Source organism: Globicephala melas, chromosome 15 (genome assembly GCF_963455315.2).
Source record: "Globicephala melas chromosome 15, mGloMel1.2, whole genome shotgun sequence".
Classification (NCBI taxonomy): Eukaryota; Metazoa; Chordata; class Mammalia; order Artiodactyla; family Delphinidae; genus Globicephala; species Globicephala melas.
Window position 1 is genome coordinate 19,196,701 of NC_083328.1, and position 24,264 is coordinate 19,220,964.

At 44.5% G+C, this 24,264-nt stretch overlaps 1 protein-coding gene across 5 annotated transcripts in view; it reads left to right on the top strand.

Annotated features, from left to right (window-relative positions):
- Positions 1 to 24,264, top strand: part of ARHGAP17 (Rho GTPase activating protein 17) — an 89,465-nt gene that overhangs the window by 61,220 nt on the left and 3,981 nt on the right. Inside the window, exons 11-21 of one of the 5 annotated variants that reach the window (XR_004042692.2) lie at positions 305 to 416; positions 961 to 1,042; positions 2,959 to 3,039; positions 4,853 to 4,966; positions 7,430 to 7,521; positions 8,649 to 8,808; positions 10,486 to 10,719; positions 13,093 to 13,256; positions 19,759 to 20,364; positions 21,504 to 21,808; positions 23,334 to 23,382. Coding sequence is in view for 3 of the 5 variants with exons in the window: in XM_030871542.2 (XP_030727402.1) it covers positions 305 to 416; positions 961 to 1,042; positions 2,959 to 3,039; positions 4,853 to 4,966; positions 7,430 to 7,521; positions 8,649 to 8,808; positions 10,486 to 10,719; positions 13,093 to 13,256; positions 19,759 to 20,364; positions 23,334 to 23,341 (1,653 nt within the window). In the remaining 2 variants the exon portion in view is untranslated. Of the gene's footprint in view, positions 1 to 304; positions 417 to 960; positions 1,043 to 2,958; positions 3,040 to 4,852; positions 4,967 to 7,429; positions 7,522 to 8,648; positions 8,809 to 10,485; positions 10,720 to 13,092; positions 13,257 to 19,758; positions 20,365 to 21,503; positions 23,383 to 24,264 lie in introns of all 5 variants that reach the window. The other 4 variants (XR_009558887.1, XM_030871542.2, XM_030871538.2 and 1 more) reach the window with 4 other exon arrangements.

The following is a 24,264-nucleotide window of genomic DNA, read 5'->3' on the forward strand; positions in this document are numbered from 1 at the left end:
TCAACCTGGTGGAAGTATGAAATATAGCTTTTAAATAGATTCCTAACAGGCATGGTTATTTTGGCAATGGGGCAGGGCACGAGCTAGCACTGATTGAAAATGGTCTGCTCTCTGCCTGTCACTCTGCCCGGGGTACAAGCTCAGTCCTCTTTACTCCTCCCGACAGCCCTGCAGCTCTCCTGGATAAGCTGTGCTGGAGCTGCGGGGGCGGGGTGGGTGGAAGGCTCTTCCATCAGATTTTTACTGCCACTCAGTGTAAGGCTCACAACTTGAACTTGATACTAACGGCTTTTCATGTCTTCAGGGCCTTTTCCGAATTGGGGCTGGGGCCTCCAAGTTAAAGAAACTGAAAGCTGCTTTAGACTGTTCTACTTCTCACCTGGATGAGTTCTACTCAGACCCCCATGCTGTAGCAGGTGAGCTCCAAGGAGGCGCCCTCAAGGTGGTAACAGATCATCAGTTAAAGGTCCAATATTAAGTGACAGTTAAATGGTCTCCTTATAAGTTTAAGTGACAAAACTGAAATGACAAATAAAACTGAAAAGCATGTGTGCGTGCACTTACACATACATATCTTTTCTAGTCCTGTTTTGGGGGTTTTGTTTTGTTTTCCTGATTATCAAGTAAAGGTGAAGGTAGCTTATAATCCAAATGTTTAGAGGCATGCTTTTATTTTCTTCCCTTTTACCCCCAAATCTCCATCTGCCTAGAGAGATGATGTCTTATTAAGAAGATAGCTTTGAAACTAATTTTATTTTCAGTTGATCTCTCAATATATTTTACGAGGGATGGAAATTGTTCTATGAGCATTTCATTCTGTAACCACTCCTGCCAATTCATGATTTATTCTATACATTGTGAACGGTTATCGTTGAGATCATTTCAATTTGCAAAATAATATATCCTGAGAGTTCCGGCCTTGCCCCTTGTCATACTCAAAGAGGGTGTTAATAATTTCAGGTGCTTTAAAGTCCTATTTACGGGAACTGCCTGAACCTTTGATGACTTTTAATTTGTATGAAGAATGGACACAAGTTGCAAGGTAAGTTTAAAGAACACCTAGTTTTAAAAGCTAAAGGAAACGACGCAATACTCTGTCCCCTTTGTAAATCATCTTACCCTTGGGGATCATAAAAATAACATTAAAGGGCTTCCCTGGTGGCGCAGTGGTTGAGAATCCACCTGCCAATGCAGGGGACACGGGTTCAAGCCCTGGTCCGGGAAGCGGAGCAACTAAGCCCGTGCACCACAACTACTGAGCCCGCGTGCTGCAACTACTGAAGCCCATACGCCTAGAGCCAGTGCTCTGCAACAAGAGAAGCCACCACAATGAGAATCCCGCGCATCACAACAAAGAGTAGCGCCCACTCACCGCAGCTAGAGAAAAGCCCGCGTGCAGCAGCGAAGACCCAACACAGCCAAAAATAAATAAATTTATAAAAAAATAATAATAACATTAAAATAGTGTATTTAGAGCTGTTGTTTATCCCTTCCCCTCCATTCCCAGCTTCCGTCTGCCCGGAAGTAGTTGGTTTAGGCAAGGCAGTCGTGTTGCAAAAGTTCTAGAGGTTTTCTCCCGCCGACCAGCCCACATCCTTGTCAACTTGTCCCTCCCGGTTCTCACTCAGAGGTGCCTAATTCCTCACCTGTAAGGGAAGAGGAACACACCTCCCCTGCCCTTCCACTCCTCCCCCCGTCTTCAGATGCAGTCACCCGTTCCCATCAAATAAGCTGTGTGCTCCGACGAGCTTTATGTCGTCACTTGAACCAGGCATCTGAGCTTTTCTCCGTAGCTGTGGAGTGAGAGACTTTGTCCCTGGTAGGTGGTGAGGATTTTAAAGTCAGAGTAAGTCCTTGGTCTGGTTGTGTCCTTGGAACCCAGCCCAGGGCGCAGCCTGCCGTGAGTGCCCGTGTTTGTGGGGCTGAAGGAATGGAACCTGCCCTCAGTGTCAGGTCGGGGTTCTAGGGTCTCGTATTGGGTGGGCTTCTTCGCTTCTCCTAGGCCTTGACTCTTCTCTCTGTTCTGAGACTCCCAAACTCATCCTGTGAGGAAATAAGCTGTAAAGGAAGGTATCCGTCCACCGGTGTGTTGCTTCTACACTTGAGAACTGTCATCCCCTCCCGGTGACACGTCAACTAGCTTCTAAAGTATAATCATGTTTAAGCCCTACCCGAAGCTCTGCAGGCTGGTTCAGTTGTGGAGGAGGTTTTAAGTCCAAAGGCATGTCGTGTGGGCAACTTCGAACACTCTGTGCTGCTGGTGGGCAGAGTTGACTCTGCTTTGCAGGCTCTTTGGGCCTGTGAAAGCTTGCACGTTGAAACTCTGCAGCAGAAGACCTCCAGCAGTTGCCTCACAACAGAAGGGGCTTCTTGCTGGAGCCTTTGAGCAGTACTGAGAGCAGGGAGAGACCCAAGGGTCTGGGTGCTGGGAGCATCTGGCTCCCCAAGGCTGTACGTGAATATGCACGTTTTCTAGACAGAATTTTCAGAATGTCTCCTGTGTGCCATGCATTGGTCTGGGGGGTCCCTCCGTGTTCTGCCTCTGAAGCCTCACGGTCACTTGGCAGAATTAACATTCTTATCCCCAGTTTGGCACATCAGGAGACTGAGTCTTGGCAAGGCTGACTAACTGCTCAGAGTATGTTGGTTAGTATTTGACTCCAAATTTCTTTCCCAAAAAATGGGCTTTTAAAACATTTTTTATTTATTTATTTTTTAAATTTTGGCTGCACCACGCAGCTCATGGGATCTCAGTTCCCTGACCAAGGCTTGAACCCAGGCCATGGCAGTGAAAGTGCCAAACCTGATCCACTAGGACCACCAGGGAGCTCCCGCTGTGCTGTTTTCCAGCTGTGCTTTCTCTGTCAGTAGAGGCATCGCTGTGAATATAGCAGATGAACACAGGTATTCCTAAAATGAGCATTAATAAATGGTTATGAATAAATTTGTTTTTCTCAGTGTACAAGATCAAGACAAAAAACTTCAGGATTTGTGGAGAACATGTCAGAAGTTGCCACCACAAAATTTTGTTAACTTTAGGTATGTATGATTGGCATTCTGCAAATTAAGCCACGAAGCTACAGTGAAGAATGGTTTAATCCACAGCAGAGGCCGTTTAATTCAAGCCTGTTTGGCACATCAAAAAAATGCTCTGGAGAGCAACTCGGGTTTGCTGGGAAGGGGATTTGGTGTATATTACTGTGATGCACCTGAAGCACACTGATTGTGTCTGGCATTAATAGGTAAGTTGTCTGATCATTTTATCGTTGCAGCTATTGGGGAAAAAAATTCTTGTGGAAAGGTTGACTGACAGTATGTTGGATTTGGAGTCTAAATTGTCCAGTATCTACAAGGCAAAAATTAAACAATAGCTGTACTTTCTGTAATATCTTTCATATATGCTACATAATTTATTTTAAGCAGAGCACAAATCATCCTACTAAATAAAATTTCAAGAAATGCAGATTATGTATTAGTTTATGGAATGACTATGTTTTTAGGAAATTTTACCGTGGAATAACTTTCTAGGATTTAACCTCTATTTTCCCTTTGACTTAAAATATAACTTTGAAGAAGCATAGAGAGAAGGGTAAAAGGTAGCCCCAGGTAACAAAGTCATTTAAAACCAAAGAAAATGTTGTGAGAGGATTTGGTCCAAAATGACAAATAATTGACTGGTGAAATTTCTGGTATGCCACTTGACCGTTCATTTCAGTCTTAGGTCCTGTCACCAAGCTAAGCTAAACATTCTCTTTTAACATCTTAACTCTCAATTTTGCCTTATGAGTGCATTGATATATATAATATTCCTTATTTGATTCATTTAACACACCCAGCTTGGAATTGCAGGTACTCTTAGCCCATTTAGTGTCTTATGGTGGAGACTGAATTACAGTTCTTTTACTTTGGGATTTAGCCTTTTATTTTGTTTAATTTACTCATTAAAATGTTTACTAATTGTTTTTTGAATAGGGAGGACATTCCCGTGGTTCAAAGTTCAAAGATGTACATTGGAAAAAATCTCTCTCCTCTTCCTCTCTCCCAGCCACCCTACTTCCTCTCCTGAGACACAAACTATGTTTTCAGTTTCTTATATATCCTGTCAGCAAGAGATGATACATATAGAATCAAATATATATATACATATACATATGTACAAACATTTCTTTCTCTCACAGCTTTCACTTTTTTAAAAAACCAAATGGCAATGTATATTATATACATCATTCTCCTCCTTGCTTTCTTTGCTTAATATACATCCTGTAGGTTTTTCCATATCAGTACTTCTTACTTTTTTATGACTGCATAGTACTCCACTGTGTGGCTGTGTTGTAATTTATTTAATCAGCCCCCTATTGGTAGATAGTTGGGTTGTCCTTAATTTTTTGCTTTTATAGTGCTGTTCTTGTACATAAGAGAGTATATCTATATGATAGATTGGATATCTTCATAATTACAGCCTAAAGCATTTTCAAATACAGTTTCTTTTAAGCAATATGACTATACTTCTGTTTTTTTATTATGTTTGTATTAAAAACATTGATCCCATTGTTAATCATAGTATAATCTATTTCGGGGTAGATAGGGCATAAAGGAGAAACGGATTAGAAATACACAGCATATAGAGATCAAATCTTTGAGGTTTACGTTTGATCTGTTTTCACCTTTCAAGCCCTAAACTATCTGTTCCATGAAACAAAGAACACACCCCAGCCGGATTTGGATTTAGTCATTTAACACCCTGCAGTTAGCACCTGAGCAGTCTGGGGCTGAGCGCCCCCCAGGCAGGGAGATACTATTCCTCCAAATATTTCAAGAGTAGATGCTCTCCCCCTTCTCTTTTGTTCCATAGGTATTTAATCAAGTTCCTTGCAAAGCTTGCTCAGACCAGTGACATTAATAAAATGACTCCCAGCAACATTGCAATCGTGTTAGGCCCTAACTTGTTATGGGCCAAAAATGAAGGGTGAGTAATCATTTCCCATATCCTATTATTTTAACTTCTTTCCGCCTGATGGAAACAATAGAAATGTAACTCACTCCTGAAGTTGATCTTTCCCTTTAGCTGACTTTCTCGGAGCACTGCTGTGAGCTGGGTCGTGTCCCAGATGCTGGTCACACAAAGGTGTAGGAGACCTTGTCCTCAAGGGGCCCCAGTCCTGGGCAGCCAGGCAGGTGGACGGCTATAGTGCGGTGATAAGCTCCGCATACACGTCTGTGTATCACAGACGTTATAAAGGAGGAAACAGCTCAGGTTGAGAAGTTCAGGAGGCGATGGCACTTGAGGGGCTGATGGATGAATGGTTTCCCACGCGTGGGACCTGAATGAGCCCCGCACAGCGGGTGTGAAAGGGCCTGGTGTCTATATTGGCGGAGGGTTGGGGGGCGCGTAATCACGTGGTCTCATGTAACTTGAGCACAGGGGCCGTGAGGCTGTGGCCAAGGTTTATGGAGCTGGAGCCGGGTTAGGAAGGGCCTCACGTATCTTGCTGAGATGTTAGGAACTTATTTTACGGGTCGTGGGGGGGAAGGGAGCATCAGAATTTCTCAGCAGAATGACTTGATCAGATTGCATTTAGAAAGGTAATTTGTTGGCAATGAGAGCTGTAGATTGACTGGAGGAGAGGGATCAGGGAGGTCAGCTAGAAAGCGTCTGGGAAATCACTCACGTTGTTGTCTGCTCTGTTTGGTGGTGTTATGATGATCCATTTAATCCTCACAAGTTCTCTTTTGGAGTTGGTGCTTTTGTCCTCACTTTTGCAGGTGAAGATGCTGAGGCTTAGAGAGCACGAATAATTTGCTTAAGGTTGCACAGCAGGGAAATGGTGGGGCCCATAGAGTCTGTCCTTAAGCTTCACCACCCTTCCCTGCCCCCCATCACTGCTGTTCAGCTTTGTAAAATCATGAGCAGTTCAGATTTCCATCAAAAAATGCAGGGACTTTCTGAATCAAAATCTTTCTATCTTTAACTCATCCATTCCCTCATGTGTGCTCACTCTTGTTTCAGAAAGTATTTATAAGATTCTCTACAAAGATCCAATGTCATAAAGCAAATCAAAGATAAGTGGATATAAAAGCTAACTACATAGTACATCATATCTTATAGCAAATAAATTCCAGGAAGACCACAGAGGTAAATATAAAGAGTGATGTCATAAATATGGCAGGTTAAAAAATAAATAAATAAGCATAAACACGGCAGGTAAATATTTATGAGCTTTTGGGATATAAATGAATTTTATAAACATAAAATCAGTTCTGGAAACAAGTAGATTTAGCTCTATAACAGCTAGAAACTTCTGTAAGTCAGAAAGCTCCTTAAATAAATGGCAATTCACAAACTAGGAGTTCCTCAAAACATATCCAGATATGTAAAAAGGTCTTGAAATCAATAGACAAACAGTACCTCCTCAAAAAGAAAAATTTGCAAAGAACACGAGTGGACGGTTCCTCCCCAGTTCTAAGGTTCTAAGGTACGGGAGGGATCAGAATCCAGATGGGCAGAGGGAAGTGTGAACAGGTGGGGAGGGTAATTTACAGACAGAGCTTGCATTTTAAGCTGGAATTTAAAAGGAGCTAGAACTTTCACCTGGTTGGAAATTGGGGTGAAAATGTTCTCCCCAATGGAAAGAGAGGTCAGAGTGATAAAATGAGGGGGGGAGATAGGTTTGGAGCAGTCAGGTGTGGGATCCAGCCTATCAGGGATTCAGTGTCTTCATTTATAAGGCCTCAGAACAGTCCCCATGTTGTAAAAATTAAATGCAGGGAGGAATCTGAGGCTCTGAACGTGGTAGGTGCTCAGTAAATGTCAGGCCCTTGCAGCTTGTCTGCTTTCCCGTGTTCTGACTCTGAACTGGATATGAGCCCCTCAACAGCAGGAACGATTCTTCTTTGTTTTCTTCCTCGTGGGCCCTGGGCATTCGGACACAGTCAGCTTCGGGACATGCATCTTGGGACCAGTCCACATACGTGCGTGACAGCCTTAATAATATGTGTAAATGCGGGGGCCCAGGTCTTCTGCTGATGAGAGGCACCCTGAAATACTGCGTACGCTTGGCTGCATTCTAGGCAGAATGGGTCTGTGGTGATCTGGGGACTTAGAAGATGACTCCCAGGGGAAGGACTGTGCCAGTGGGTAAATGCAACCCTGTCCCCAAACAACTGGAAACCAGCATTTTGACACACTGTTGGTCACTGACCTAGTTCTTATCACAACACAGACTAAGAAGTGACAGCCGAGTCAGGGCAATTTTTCTTCCTGGGTGATCACTGCCACACCCCTAGGCCAGGGCCTTGTACATTTAATTTTTGCATTTGTACTTAAATGTTTTATCCTTTTGATATAAAATATTGAATTGCCCTGACTCAACCTGCAGAAATCAGAGGCTGCCTAGGGGAGGTGTTTTAACTTTGTGAACTTCCTTTGCAGAACGCTAGCCGAAATGGCAGCGGCCACATCCGTCCACGTGGTTGCTGTCATTGAACCCATCATTCAGCATGCCAACTGGTTCTTCCCCGAAGGTAACTGCCACTCCGAGTTCACTGACTCCAAAAGCACAATAATGTACAACAATAGTATAAAAAATCTTTTTGAAGAAGCAGATACTTCAGTAATCCCTTCATGATTACATAATTGGCTTCACTTTTTCATGTTTCTTTTTAGACTATTTGCATTCATATTTTGACAAAGCAGTAACCACATTATTGTGTGTTTCACTTTGTTTCACTTAACGTGGAGTCATTCATTCAGCCAGTGTATACTGAACACTCCCTAGGCGCATATGTTTGCTGGTAAGAAGACATGCTGTCTTCCCTGGAGGAGCTTGGTCACTGGAGAAGGAGGCTTCATCATCAGAGAAATTGTAACACATGGCACATTAGAAGGAAGATGGATGGGGAATGAGTTGACAACTCGTGCTGGGCACAAAGTGCCCGGGATTGCTTTATAGAAGAGGTGACACTGAATATGCAGGGATCCTCAGAGCTTCCATGGCTCCCTTTGCGGGTACCGGTTGGGCAAGTGCTGGGAGTCTGGACCTCCCACCCCAGCTTCGCCCAGAGCAGCCCTGCTGTCATCCTCTGGCGTGTAAGCTCCATGAGGCCAGGGCACGCTCATCTTTTCTTTACCGCTGACTTCCGCCGTCGAGAATCACGCCCCACCCATGTAAGGTTGTGCAGTAAATGTGAGATGGATGAATGAATATTGTCATTCTGTCCAAGATTTCCCTTGAGAAAACGAGTCTTCAAAATCTGCTATAGGCAGTATGGAATTGATGTTGCCTTTTATTTCTATTTAATATCAAGCTGTACATATCTTATTTTTTATGATTCAGATGAGTATAACCCATGCTCACATTCCTCTTCGGTATTCCATGATTTTTTTTTTTTAACAGAAAGGAAAGCAAGGGAGTTGTGTGACTTGGATTCTGAGTCATACCCCCTCCCCTATTTCTGGTTTTCTTGTTTTACCCGCCACCCTGGTTTGGTAAACTGTCCTTTAAGAAGGTGAGAGTGCCCGGGGCTTCCACCTGTGAAATAGTGAGGGCTTGTGGATGGAAGAATGAGGCTCCTATTCCAGTGGGGTGTCCTCAAGCTCCCTCACCCCTGTGCCCTGTGTCTCACATACACTTGTTTCTTTCTTCTGGCAGAGGTGGAATTTAATGTATCAGAAGCATTCGTACCTCTCACCACCCCAAATTCCAATCACTCGTCCCACACTGGAAATGACCCTGTCGACTCGGGGACCCTGGAGAGGAAGCGGCCTGCCAGCATGGCGGTGATGGAGGGGGACCTGGTGAAGAAGGAGAGGTGTGTGCAGAGCTGTTGACTTTCACACCAGCGGTCGATGGCTCGGAGAGGAGTCGGTGGGCCCACCGTCCCTGGTCCTGCCTCAGTGGCCTTGCCATTGGGGAGTGGCCTGCACCCAGGCCTGTTAGAGTCCAGCTAGTTTCAGGAATTCTGCTTCAGTCCATTCCAAACATTAATCTGACCCCAAAGTAGGTGTGTAGCTTGTCAGTTAACAATCATACCTGACGCATTCAAGCTTAACTGGGTGGTCTCTGGTAAGCCCTACACAGTAGCATCACACACATGTTACAAATTCGCCTAAATGTACTTGGTTGGGGAAAAAGAAAGAAAAAGAAAAAAAAACGTTAGGTATTGTGGACGTCTGTCCAGGAGCGAATGTGAGAACAACCCACCTCTCACAGTGACGTGTGCGAGTTGGTGTCTGAAGACATATGTTCTTTGTATAACCTGGCCCCTCACTGGAAGCCAACCATAGAAACCTCAGTGTTTGCCAATTCTGGAATCAAAAAAAAAGCCTGTGTTGGACTTGTGAGAGACAGTACTAGTCTCTGTTGCTAGGCTCCTTGGGTGATTTGTGGGATTTTCAAAGGTCGTTAAGGCTATTTGGGATTTTTGCCTTCAGATGCCCATCTATCCGACATGTGTGCTGCAGTGCCACTGTGTTCACCGATAATGCTGAATTAGAAGTCGTGTGCTTTTCTCGCATACATGCAACAATGTTACTGAAAGTAGTTTTACATTAAAACTAAACAGCAAGCTCTTATTCTAATTGCCCAGTCTTTTAGTGTGGTCTGTTTTCTGTTTTGCCTTTTTTTTTTTTTTTTTAACCCATAGAAAAGGAAAAAGCTTTACTTTTCTATTCTGTCACTTCTCTGAACCCACATTCAGAAGTGCTTCCTGATGACAAACTCTGTCCTCTACAGAATTAGCCTTTATGTATTTTAAGTTACAACATGGAATGTTATGGGTCTAGTTAGCACACAATCAACAGTTCTTAGCCATCTTCCTGGATGGATTCCCCCCGCCAACTGACCCAGTAGCCACAAGCTCAGGGAGCCATGTGTCTTTTTATTTTTTGAACTGGAGAAAAGTGTTAAAGTTCATACACCAGTGGGCTTCAGTGAAAAGTGAATATCCCTTCTAACCTGTCCTCCAACCACCATCCCCTTCCCAAAAGCAACTATTTTTCCAATCCTACACATCCTTTCAGATACGTTCTTTGCATACGCATAGACCAGTGTTTGCACATCTCAGCTTAAGAGGCAGTGCGGTGTGACAGCCTTACGTGGCCACTGGTGGTACTTCTGCACTCAGCTTCCACCTTGATGCCCAAACACACAGGTTCGAGATAATCGCCTTGTACATCGTACTATGGAAGTAAAAACACAAATATGATGTCACTTACTCAAGATGAAGCCTGCCTGTTTGCTTTCAGCTGCCCATACCCACTTTGAGAAAGGGCATCGATGGGTACCAGGTCCAAGTTTAAAGCCCCCTTGAGTTGCTTGCCTGGGTAACAGGAGTGACCATTGATCTGGTCCTTGCCGCTGCATTGCATGCTGGGCAACTTGGGTGGCTGTCCCTGCGTGTGGGGTTTTACGCGCGAGGACCGATGGGCTTCTGTGTCAGTAGTCGGCTTGCATGGTGTGTTGTTGACTGTTTCTTCTCTCTGTGTAGCTTTGGTGTGAAGCTTATGGACTTCCAGGCTCACCGGCGGGGTGGCACCCTAAATAGAAAGCACATATCCCCTGCTTTCCAGCCGCCACTCCCGCCCACAGATGGCAGCACCTTGGCTCCAGCGGGCCCAGAGCCCCCTCCCCAGAGCTCTAGGGCCGAAAGCAGCACAGGGGGTGGGACTGTCCCCTCCTCTGCGGGCATGCTGGAGCAGGGGCCCAGCCCGGGCGACAGCAGGTAAGGAGGCCAGCATCTGCTGGCAGTGGGTGCCAGACACCCCAGCCTTCTTGCAGGCGCTGGCCTGTGGGCATGGCCTCCATGCCGCAAGGATCACTAGGCACGGAGTGAACCAGCTTTGCCTTCACTCCTCCGGTTGGCAAAGGATGGGAAAAAAAGACTGCAAATTGCTTGCTTCCTTTCCTGTTTTCAAAAGAAAGCAACATGTGTTTGCATTCTTTACCATACTGCTTTGGGGCTGGGAGCCAGAAGCCGATAAGTGTCTAGCAGTCTTATAAGCCTCTCTTACCTGTTTGACGTGTACTCGTTGTTCGTGTACCATTTGCTTGTTGTCATTCAGTATGCTAACTAGTAAACATTTGAATGCAACAAGTTAGTGAAGTTATTATATTCCTGGCATTCACTCACTCATCCATTCATTCATCCGTCCATCCATTTATCCATCATTCATCCATCCATCCATCCATCCAATCAGATTTACTGAATAACTGAGTACTGAATAATATGTGCTGTCTGCTATACTGAGCATCCCCCCACCCCCCTGGCTTTCAGTCCTATAGGGCAGGTGATACATGAGTACAAGGTAGAAAATATGATGATAGGTTTTCTTAAAAAGCTCTTTTGTTGCTTCACCTTTTGGTTAACCACCTGGAGTGGACTAAGAATCTGTAGCAACTTTAAGGAAAAATACCTTTGAAGTCGAGACCTTTATTTGCACAAATTCAGTTCTCCACTCTGACCCAGGCAGATGACCACCAGAGGCCACTTCAGGTGGTATCTCGGGTCGTACAGAACTGGCAGCTGCTATAAAAGATGAGCCCCTCTAGTACGTGCTAACATTTTTATTGCATTTGGTCCACCTTGGCCACCTATAAAGCACTAAATGATTACCTATAAAGTAAAATAAATGATAAAACAAGGATGGCCTGTTAATCGTGTACTTGTTTTCCGCCCAGAGGTGACTTTGCCTTGGGAGAACTCCCTCACCTCTTCTTTGGGTGGAGAGAGAGGGCCTCGTGCTGTGTGAAGCTAGCTGCTTAGGAGATTGGAGTCTCGTTAAATCCTTATAGCTGAACTCTGAGGACTTCGTGCATTCCTGAATACCTTTCTACCCGCATAATTTGAGGAAATTCACTTTTTTGGTTAAAAATATCTAAGGCTTCAAACTCCCTAGTGCTTCACGTGCACGTCGTAAGCTCCACGTTGGTCTTTCCGTAACTGCTACCACACATGTATTCGTTTGGGCTTAAATCTTTTTCTTGGAGAAAAAAAAGTCTTAGCAAACTCTTACACATTTTCATTTACCTGTAGCATTCAATTTGTTTAATCAAGGCTAAATATATTATTTAAGATAATAATTAGTCTTCACTGCAGAAGGACAAATAGAACGTCAGTTATCAATGTGCTCTTTGATTCTTTTGCTCTGTAGATATTTTTGTGTACATCTCACTAATGCCATTTACTCTTTGGTGACTTTGACAAATTGTAGCTATAAAGTTCAGTATAAAAAGTTCTGAGCCAGGGCTTCCCTGGTGGCGCAAGTGGTTGAGAATCTGCCTGACAATGCAGGGACACGGGTTCGGGCCCTGGTCTGGGAAGATCCCACATGCCGCGAAGCAACTAAGCCCGTGAGCCACAACTACTGAGCCTGCGTGTCTGGAGCTTGTGCTCCGCAACAAGAGAGGCCGCAACACTGAGAGGCCCGCGCACCGCAATGAAGAGTGGCCCGCACCTGCCGCAACTAGAGAAAGCCCTCGCACAGAAACGAAGACCCAACACAGCCAAAAATAAAATAAATAAATAAATTAAAAAATTTTAAAAAACTTAAAAAAAAAAGTTCTGAGCCAGGAATTAGGAAGCCTGAGGTCTGATCCCTACCCCAGTATTAACCAGCTCTGGGCCCTGAGCAGTCATTTAGCCTCTCAGAGTTTCTCTTTCCTGAAGTCCAAATTATTGATAATAATTGAGCGCTTTGTAATTTAGAGCAGTGTTAGTATTTTGCTATTGCATTTGCTTAGTTTTGTGCAATGTATATGGCAAAATCGCATTATTCTGAAGTCCAAAAACCCTTTCATGTGTTTAAATACTGCCCAATTTGAGTGCAAGCACACTAGAACTTGAAATGGCCTCTATCATGATATTTAAGTGGCAAAGTAGTTGGAAGATAGTCTGATGCCACGAGTCTCATAAAATATGTGGTCCTGTGTGGCACCAAATATTAGCTTCACAGACCCAGTGTGAGCTGTTTAAACTCTCAGATCACCTCCTTGCCCGCTGCAGTGAAAACTCTAGCTGGAATTTGATATTTTACAGCATGTTTAGCTTTTCTAGCTGGGAATGCCTGACATCTAACTTGGCTTCTGCTTCCCTTAGTCCTCCAAAGCCCAAGGATCCTGCGGCTGCACCTGCACCCGGGAGAAACAGCAGTCAGGCGGCCCCCGGCCAAAGCCAGGCCCAGGCCACTGCCGGCTCCCATCAGCTCTCTGTGGGCCCTACGCACAATTCCGCCGGCCCGAGCCCTCACACGGTGCGCCGAGGTAAGTCACCACCTTTACTCCGCGCCCTTGGGGAGGGATGTGCAAACCTCCCTGGGTCGGTGCAGGGGTCAGGTTGAGAAGCTTGTTCCGATGGTTCCATGTCTGTTATAAAATGGCAAGCAGAAAAACCAGTCGTTAGGGAAAAGAATCATTAAAGGGAGATGGAAAAATGGAGAACAGAAAAGCAGACATTTAAGAATATGTTCAAGCTACAAAGCTTAACAAACAGTCATTTCTCCAGAAACGCCCCCCATTTTCCAGGAATCTGGCGCTCCAAGCCCTCGCTCTGTTTTGGAACTGCCACAGCCTGGCCTGTCTCCCAGCCAGGCTTTGTGAGTCTGGGAGCACTCGTGCCCTCTGGATTGGGATCAGGGCCTTCTAGTTCCCTATTCACATGTAATCTGAACTGCTCCCACTTACACCCTCGTGGTCCTCCACCCAGCAGCCAGGGAAATGGCTGTTTTTTCTTTCTTTCTTTCTTTCTTTTTTTTTTTTTTTGCGGTACACGGGCCTCTCACTGCTGTGGCCTCTCCCATTGCGGAGCACAGGCTCTGGACACGCAGGCTCAGCGGCCGTGGCTCACGGGCCCAGCCGCTCCACGGCATGTGGGATCTTCCCGGACCGGGGCACGAACCCGTGTCCCCTGCATCGGCAGGCGGACTCTCAACCACTGCGCCACCAGGGAAGCCCTCTTTTTTTAATTGAATGAAGGATTCTTTAAATTCTATATCGCTTTACAATTTTCAAAAGTTTCACACAAATGATTTCATATAATCCCATAATAACTCTCCTTTTTTTTTCCCTACTCCTATCTTGCACCTTCCCCCTTCCCTCTCCCCACTGGTACATTCCCTATATCTGTGAGTCCACTTCTTTTCTGTTTTATTCACTAGTTTGTTGTATTTTTTAGATTCCACACATAAATGACATCACATAGGATTTGTCTTTCTGTCTGACTTATTTCACTCAGCATAATGCCCTCCAGCAGGGGGTGACTTTAAAACACAAAGCAGAGCGTGTCATCCTGGCTGAAGCTCTCCAGTGCCTTCCATGCAGACCTCCCACCACGCACCCTGCGTGGCCTGGCCACGTGGTCTGGCCGGGCCGCCTGTGAGCCCAGCTCTTCCCCTGCCCCCTCACTCACTTCAGCCTCGCTGGTCTGCACTCTGCCCCTCAGTGCACTAACCTTATTCCCTCTTTAGAGCTTCTACACGTGTTCTCTTACAGAACGTTCTGTCCCACATCTTCACATGGTTCCTTCTTTTCTATTTTATCGGGGTAAGAACACAACATGAGATCTACCCTCTTAAATATTTGTGTACAGTATCTAGTACTGTACTCTTAAGTGTACAATACAGTATTGTGTTATAGGCCCAATGATGTAAAGCTACCTGACATAATTGAAACCTTATGCCTATTGAATACCAGCTCTCCATCACTCCCCATCTCTACTGTATACCCCCAGCCCCTGGCAGCTCCCATTCCACTCTCTGATTCTAAGAGTGTGACTATTTTAGATGCTTCATGTAAGTGGAATCGTGCAGTATTTGTCCTTCTGTGACTGGCTTATTTCACTTAGTATAATGTCTTTAAGGTTTGTCCATGTTGTTATATATATGACAGAATTTCCTTCCTTTTTAAGGCTAAATAATATTCCGTTTTATATATACACCACATTTTTTTAATCCAGTCATCTGTCAATGGGCATATAGGTTGTTTCCATGTCTTGGCTATTGTGAATAATGATGCTTCAGTGACCATGGATGTGCACATAATCTCTTCAGGATCCTGATTTCAGTTCTTTTGGATAAATACCCAGAAATGGGATTCCTGAATCAATATGGTAGTTCTATTTTTAATTTTTTTTAGGAGCCTCCATACTGTTTTCCATAATGGCTGTACCAATTTACATTCCCACGAATAGCGTATGGGAGTTCCAGTTTCTCCGTATTCTCACCAGCACTTGCTGTCTTTTTTTTTATATTAGCCATTCTAGCAGATGTGAGGTAACATGTCGTTTTGGGGTTTGATTTGCGTTTTCCTGGTGGTTAGTGATGTTGAGCACCTTTTTATATGCCTGATGGCCATTTTTATGTCATCTTTAGAGAAATGTCTTTTCAAGTCTTTAGTCCATTTTATTTTATTTATTTTTTTTTTTTGGCTGTGTTGGGTCTTCGTTGCTGCACGTGGGCTTTCTCTAGTCGTGGTGAGCAGGGGCCACTCTTTGTTGCGGTGTGAGGCCTCTCACTGCGGTGGCTTCTCTTGTTGTGGAGCACAGGCTCTAGGCACGCAGGCTTCAGTAGTTGTGGGACGTGTGCTCAGTAGTTGTGGCTCACGGGCTCTAGGGCACAGGCTCAGTAGTTGTGGCACACGCACTTAGCTGTTACGTGGCATGTGGCATCCTCCTGGACCAGGGCTCAAACCCGTGTCCCCTGCATTGGCAGGTGGATTCTTAACCAGTGCACCACCAGGGAAGTCCCTTTAGGCCATTTTAAAATCAGGTTGTTCGTGAGACTTCCCTGGTGGTCCAGTGGCTAAAGACTCTGTGCTCCCAATGCAGGGGGCCTGGGTTCAATCCCTGGTCAGGGAACTAGATCCCACATGCCACAACTAAGACTTTGCTTGTCTCAACTAAAGATCCCGCATGCCACAACGAAGATCTCGCGTGCAGCAATGAAGATCCCTGTGTGCCGCAACTAAGATCCAGTGCAGCCAAATAAATAAATAATTTTTTTAATTTCTTTTTTTTTTAATCAGGTTATTCATTTCTTTGCTATTGAGCTATAGGAGTTCTGTATATATTTTGGAAATTAACACCTTGTCAGATACATGGTTTGAAAATATTTTCTCCCGTTCTGTAGGTTGCCTTTTCATTCTGTCGTTTCCTTTGTTGATTGTACCAAAGCTTATTAGTTTGATGTAATCCCACACATCTATTTTTGTTTTGTTGCCTGTGCTTTTGGGGTCATATCCATGAAATCACTGCCAACACAAATGTTGTGAAGCTTCCCCCTGTGTTTTCTTCAAGGAGTTTTAGAGTTTCAGGTCCTATGTTTAATCCATTTTGAGTTGACTTTTGTGTATTGTGTAAGGTAAGGGTCCAGTTTCATTCTTTTGCATGTGGATATCCAGTTTTCCCGGCATCATTTGTTGAAGAAACTATCCTTTCCCCATTGTGTATTCTTGGTACCCTGTCGAAGATCAATTGACTGTATAGGCATGGATTTATTTCTGTTCACTCTATTCTGCTCCACACATGGTTCCTCCATCATTCAGGTCTCAGCTCAAAGAGTACTTCCCTGGTGAGCCCTCCTTGACCACGCAGTCTGAACTGATGACCACCTGCCAACCCCACCACTCACATAAATTATTCTCTGTCACGTCACTCTATTTCTCTCAGAGCCTTTTCCTCCATCTGAAATTTTTAAATTTGTTTTTTAGCGTATTGCCAGTCTCCCCTAGTAGCTCTTAAAGAGCTGGGATTTTACCCGTCTCATGCACTCCAGTATTCCTAGTCCTTGTCCTGTGCCTGTCCTGTGCCTGTCCTGTGCCAGAGAGGGCACTCAAATATGTGTGGTCTGAGAGCTCCAAGTGCCTCTTAGATCTAGAACAACTTGGGATGATTTAGCTGTCCCCCACCATCTGGGACATTTGGCAATGTCCGGAGACGTTTTTGGTTGTCACAGGCAGGGAGGGGAGTGGTATTGGCATCTAGTGGGTAGAGGCCCGGGATGCTGGTAAACATCCTACAATGTGCAGGACAGCCCCCAGCAACAAAGAACTATCTAGCCCAACATGTCAGTACTGCTGAGGTTGAGAAACTGGTCTAGAAAGGGCCATGATTTACTGAAAATGCTTCTAAAGCCAGTTAAATTCCATGTGAACCATGGTGCTCTGTCTTAACTCCCAACTGTATTTATTGGAGGATGGATAATCTTCAATATGAAATGACATACATATTTTAAAATTTTTTGAATTTTATGTAATTTTAGACTTAAAGGAAAGTTGCGAAGATAGTATAGAGAAGGCCCATATAGTCTTCACTGAGCTTCTCTTAATTTTACTATCTAACAGAACAACTACTGAAATCAGGAAATTAACACTGATACAATATTATTAGCTAAACTTCAGGCTTTGACCAGATTTCTGAGTTTTTCCAGTAAAGTTTTCTTTCTGTCCCAGTATCAATCCAGAATCCCATGTTGCATTTTCTTTTAAGATGTACAGTACAATGTGATGACTTAATATATGTATACATTGTGAAATAATTACCACAGTCAAGTTAGGGGGTTAATATCCAACGTATATAAGAAACTCATACAATTCAATAGCAAAAACACAGATAACCCAATTGAAAAATGGGCAAAGGATAGATTTCTGAGTCCACATCACTTTAATATCTCCTCTGTAACCAGGACTGGGGAAATAGAATAAATAACAGTTTTGCTATTGAAACATCTTAAGAAGGCTTTCCTCTGAGCCACCACCACCTTCATCTGTATCCCAACTGGTGCTCAAGGGAAATTAGGTCTTTTCTACCTGGATTCCAGGTAGAGCCCCTGCTTTCAGGTTGAGGTTCCTTCGTAGCCCCATTCGGAGTCTTTCCTGCTTCCTTTTTCCTGCAGTCATAGATCCCAGTTTGATCCTTTGTGTGCCATCCCCCACCCTGGTTCAGCCTCCCAGCACCTTCATGGTGGCCTTAGACAAGGCCTGCCTTTCTCCCAGCCTGGCCTCCACGATGGACGTGGCCAATGTGGGACTTGAGCCTTATCACGCTACTCTCATGCTTCCTCTTCTAATTCCCTCTGTTCCCTTAAATGTCAGGAATGATCTTTTATCCAATATGAATTTATAATTAATATTGCTTAGAACAGAGAGCTAGAAACTTTTCTTTTCAAGTTGTTTATGATAACCAGAGTGCGGCTAATATTCCAGATTCCTTTGTCAGCTGGTTGGTTGTTTCTGTGGGAAAAGGTCTTCCCAGTTCTGGGATCAGAAGTTCTAGACCAATAGAGTAGACTTTATACTCCTTTCATTCCTGAATCCTGGCCCCTATGAGCAGGAAGCCAGGCAGTGCAGGAAGGAGGAAGAGGGAAAAAAGAGTCCAAGGAGTCCACAGGACATGGTGTGAGCCTCTGTTCTGCTCCGTACTGGCTGTGTGACCTTTTACAAACACTTGACCTCTCTGAGCCTTGGTTTTCTGCACCGTGAAATGGATATAACAATGCCTGTTTTGCGGTGTGCTTGTGAGACTTAAATGAGACAGTCTATGTAAAGGGCCCAACTTGGTGCTGGTCATGTTAGGTGAGTGATACATGTTCATTTCTTCCCTTCGTTTCCCTCTCCCTTCCTTAGGCGATTAGTAAGATCTCAGCAGAACTTGAAATATGCTAGAGTCTCTCCTTTCCACCCAACCTCTCAGCCCAAAACCAGTCTCCAGACTTGTTTTTTCTACCTACCTTACCATCCTCAGTACCAAATTCCCACCCGCCAGTGGTGCTGATCTCAGCTGGTGTAGGGGGGAGACTGATGTGATTCAGCTCTCCTTAGAGCTGAATCTAAGGCGATCGTCCGGATCTGTACTTTTATCTAGAATATATCTATTAGCACAAGTGATTCTGGAATTCATAGAATTTCTGTTATAAAAAAAAATCAAGTCCTCTAGGAGAAGATGGCTTAGAGCAAGGGGCCCACGGTCTGTACAGGCAGACCAGTCGGGCTTAGGGGTCCCCCCCGCCACCACAGCTTAGCTGCTCTTGCTTCTCTGTGTCTCTTCTCATGAGAGAAGGTCGCTGTCAAGTAGGCTTTGAGCGGAGACTCCATGTAGGCGGGGTGGCCTCCATTAACTGAGTTTTCTAATTATTCAACTTTTAAAATGACAGGTCTGTAAAGACCTATATGTGTATAATGTACTTTTAAAAAATGACCTTTTTATTTTGGAGTAATTTTAGATTTACGGGAAAGTTGCAAAGATAGTCTGGAGTTCTCGTATACCCCGACCCACTTTCCTCTGTTAACATCTTACATCACCACAGTACATTTATCACGGCTAAGAAACCGACGTTGGTACGTTAGTACTAACCAAACTCATTCTGTTCAAACGTCACCGGTTTTTCCTCTAACAGCCGTCTTCCAACCCCTGCTGGCTCCCACCAGAAGAGCACAGGGCATTTAGTCATCACGTCTCCTTACTCTCCTCTGGCCTGTGACGGTTTCTCCATCTTCCCTTGTTTTCTCACGGCCTTGACAGTTCTAGGGAGTACTCGCATTTTAAAGACAGTCTCTCAATTTGCGTTTGTCAGAGGCTTTTTTCATGGTTAGACTAAGACTGTGGGTTTGAGGGAGGAGGGCCATGGTGGCGAGGTGCCGCCAGCTGGTGTGGTATTGGGAGTGGGCGTGGGTGCTGATCTCAGCTGGCTTACACCAGCCTCGGTGCCCTGGCCCGGGGGGCGTTGGCCATCACCGTGCTGCTCTTCCTGAGAGGTGTTTCTCCTTCGTGCAGCTGTTAAAAAACCTGCTCCAGCACCCCCGAAACCTGGAAACCCGCCTCCTGGCCATCCCGGGGGCCAGAGTTCTCCAGGAGCATCTCAGCATCCACCCAGCCTGTCACCAAAGCCGTCCACCCGAAGCCCTTCTCCCCCAACTCAGCCGCCCGGCCAGGCCCCAGGCCAGCCCTGCGCCACCTCGCAGCTCTCCGCACCCCGGAGATACTCCAGCAGCCTGCCTCCGATCCAAGCCCCCAACCACCCGCCACCGCAGCCCCCCACGCAGGCCACACCGCCGCCAGCGCTCACCAAGCCAGGCAGCCAGGGCCCACCGGCTCCCGGGGCCCTGCCCGGTGAGCCCGGACTCGAGCAGTCCTCCCACACCCCTCCCCAGACGCCGACGCCCCCCAGCACTCCGCCCCTAGGAAAACAGAACCCCGGCCAGGTGGTGAGTAACCCCGAGACCGCGCAGCCACACGCTGGAACCTTGCCGAGACCAAGACCAGTACCAAAGCCGAGGAACCGGCCCAGCGTGCCCCCACCCCCTCATCCTCCTGGCGCCCACCCCGCCGGGGATGGCAGCCTCAGCATCGCAGCTCCCACCTCCTCCAAAATAGTCACAGGTAAGTGGGAAGTGGGTTCAGACATTTCCCCCTGTCCACTCTACCTGGCTTTTTACTGCTCCCCCTCGTTTAGGCTTTCGTTTATATCAGGGGTTGGCAAACTACCACGCAGGCCAGATCTGGCCCTCAGCTTGTTTTTATAAATAAAGTTTTATTGAAACACAACTACGCCCAGTTGTTGACATATTTTTTCTGGCTTTTGTGCTAAAACAGCAGAGTTGTGTAGTCCTTTCAGAGGTCATATACTTCCAGAGCCTTCAAAGTTACTACCTCGCCCTTGAAGTTTGCCAACCCCTGATGTATAGGTTCACTATGTGTTTAAGAGCCATCTACGTTTACATTTTTCTAGGTATAATGACCTAGTAATCCAGGTGGAAGGTATTGTACAACTTGAGCATGACATCCATTTCTTAGTGAATCCCTCATTAAAATGCTTATTTTCCTTTTAAGAGTAAAAATATTCATAGAAAGTGAAGCATTTCAGGTATAATCTTAAAAAACGTGATTTGTGCCAAATTGGATGCTCTGGGAAGGGAGATTTGGGACACGATCATATGAGAGTGCCAGCCTCTAGTGGCAAAGGACAGAAGAATCACTATTTCCTCATAATTCCATGGAAATCTGTTTTGGGTATTGGTGATTGTACAGATTTTACCTACCTAATGGGGTATTTTTTTATAGACAGTCTAGAACATGACCATTTTCTTTAATTATGATTCTTTTAAAAATTTCTGTCCCAAGTGCTCTAATTTACTATTTGATTTAAGGATGGGATGGATAGATTTTTTTTTAGTGTGTTTTCTTAAAATGATAATTAGGGACTTTGAATCATATCTTAGAACAGCCTAGTTTTAAATTTTCCTAAGTGGAGCCAGTTTTAGAGAAGTAGCCGAAATATGCCTCTGGGCCCTCCAAGCGTCCTGAATGACAATCTCTGCTGAAAATGAGCAAAGGATACACCCCACACTGGTACCCTAAGTGATGAGGGTTAACCGACTAGTCTTTCTTCGGATAACTTTTTTTTTTCAGGAATATAATGCATGATTTGTGTGTGTTATAAATTGTTAACTTTTTTCTGATGATGCTTGCTTTTATGTTTAAAAAAACAAAGCCACATTGGTTTGTTTGTTTCCCAATAGATGCCCTTCCTAGCGCCCTCACAGGTGGGGAAGGTTTCCAGGACTAAGGTCTGTAACCCCCCCAAGCAGCTTCCTGCAGCTCCAAATGCTCCTGCTTAGCGGTGTTTTGCATACATGCTTTTGACTTTGTGCTCAGGAGCAGCCATCTGACCCCGTGCCATCCATTCTCTAGACATCACTTTTGTTTTTATCAGAAGCACTTTGAGCTGCAAATGCTTCGAATTCAAGAGGTAGATGTCAGTAGATTGCAAGCCCGATTTCAAGCCGCTCAGATAAGATACTAAGAAATGTCTCCTTTCTTTTTGGTAAGCCTTTCACAAGCATTCTGCTCTTTTCAGCGTGATTTCCCTCTCATTGATTGGCTCATCAGCATCACCCAAAGAGGTCTCTGGTGCAGTTAGCACGGAAAATTGCGTCCCTTGTGTCTTGAGCTTTAAGTTTTAATTTTACCTCTTAAGTGCAAGTTAACTGCATGGAGCTTCTTAATTTGGTGTTTGAATTTCTCAGGACCCCCCCCCCCCGCAAAAAAAAAATCTTCCTCCAAAGATCCCACACTAAATTTCTTTGCATTCTGGCGTGCTTACATTTTTGCTTTCTTAAACCATATGAGCTTTTTGAAAGGTACTGTGAGGCTCATCTGAATCTTGCCTTTAGGTCCACACTTAGACGGAATAAGGCTCTCGTTACTGCTCTAATCAGCTGATCTGAGCCTTAAGCCTTCAGTGGACTACTTAGCCGGCGTTTCCACATCTTTGGTCTAGGAAGACTTTCTATAGATACCAGAAGAGGAAAACAAGAATGCGATCTTTACAACACAGAGGAGGGCACAGAGGCGTGATTCCGCCTTCCTGACTCCTAGGTGATGAACCCAAAAGTCTGTGGTTGCCCAGTTGGGTGTGAAAATCACAGAGTGAAGTGACTAAACCCTAATTAAGGCTGAGCCTTTTAACACTTCAATACTTGTGACACATCAGAATTTTATTCCCAGATCTTCCCTTTTATTTAGATGAAAGACTACAGACCAGAATTATGTCTACTCTTTAATACCATGTTTACCTGGGGTGTATTTATTTCAGAAGCTTATTTTATTGATCTGCTATAACACTGCAGTGCTCTGTACTTTGACAGTTGCCAGATAAGTGAAATTTGATATTATAAATACTTTTCCTTAGGATATTAGCTAAATATTTTAAAACCAATCTGTACTTCGAATTCTCCTAACTCAAGAAATTACAGGTCACCACCACTATCTTTGTATTACAGAATTAATTTTTAATTTCTTAAAATCCCCCGGATTGCCATTAGGAGTACACAAAAGGCCAGCGTTTAGAATTTATGAATATGCTCGTGTTGTTCATGCTGCTCTTAGGCACCTTGGATATAGCCATTGGGTATTTCAAGAAGAAAAAAATGTAACTTCCCTAGACAGGTAGTCCTTTATTGTGACATCATGTTTTCACTTGGAAAGCTCTAGACAGACAAATTCCTGAGAACAGGTTATTCATTCAGAGCATTTAATCTTAAAAATTGAATTAAGGCCTGGGGATTAAGAGAAACTCTTGGGGGCGATTACTGCTGCTAAACAGGTCAGACAGCCAGTTTGTCGCAGCTCAGCACCAGCACCAGAAAAAGGAGGGATTCTGCTGTCATTCTGAATCTCTTCCTAGTTTGTTACTCTAGAAAGCAGTAGGAAAAAGAAAGGAAGAAAGAAAGAAAAAGAAAGCAGTAGGAGTTTAGCTTTGCAAGGAAAAGAGTTTGCATCTTGCTGTTTTTAAAGTAATAGATTTTAGCCAAGAGTGTTCTAATGTAACATTTTATTAAATAATTTAGATGTATGACCTGCCATATTCAGTAGGAACTGAAATTGGAATATTTAATGGTAAGGAAAAGGCACCTGATTGGCCAAAGCATTTTGCTACTTGATGATCATATTTGTGCACTAATGCCTGCTATTAACCGGTCACTCTAACCCTGCCTGCTTGCACCCCTACTAATAGTGCATGTGCTAAAGGAGGCTGGCTTTGTTCATGCTTGCTGCCAAGTACTCTGCATACTAAGCGGGTTCACAGACAAGCAACACGTCATCGCCAGGCTGGCCTTGTTACCTCTTCAACTTCCAGTCTTTTCTGTACTGGGCAGGCTTGAGGGGTAGTGGAAAGAGCACACACTAGAATCAGACAAGCCTGAATTAAAATTTCAGCTCACTGTGTAACAATGGCACGGCACAACCTGGCTGATCTGTAAAATGGTGACATTTGTGAGAATAACCTTCAAAGGGATCACAGTAGATAAAATAAGAAAAGCATCGTGCGGTTCTTAATATGCAGGGGGTCTAAGTAAATGGTAGCTATTTATTATCATTTTTATGGAGGAAAAAAAAGATAATACAGAGTTAGGTATTAGATTCGTATGTCACCATTTTAAAAACTCATGCCGGGACACAGACGCAGGAGGTTTGGAGCCAGGCATCCATATTTTGATCCTGATGTGCCCCTTGGTGGTGGGTGAAAAAGACAGTGCTCTGGAGTAGAAAATGTTCTTGATTTAGTGAGGCTGAGATTAATTTAGTGAGTCATTTGTCCACTGTACGGTGGTAGAACGAGTCACAATAGTGGTCATCAGACACTTGGGACTTTGTTGGTTCTCATAGCCTTTGCTTTTTAAAATTAAATTCCTTTTATATCATGAAAGTAATGCTTTTTTTTTTTTTTTTTTTTTTTTTTTTTTGCGGTACGCGGGCCTCTCACTGCTGTGGCCTCTC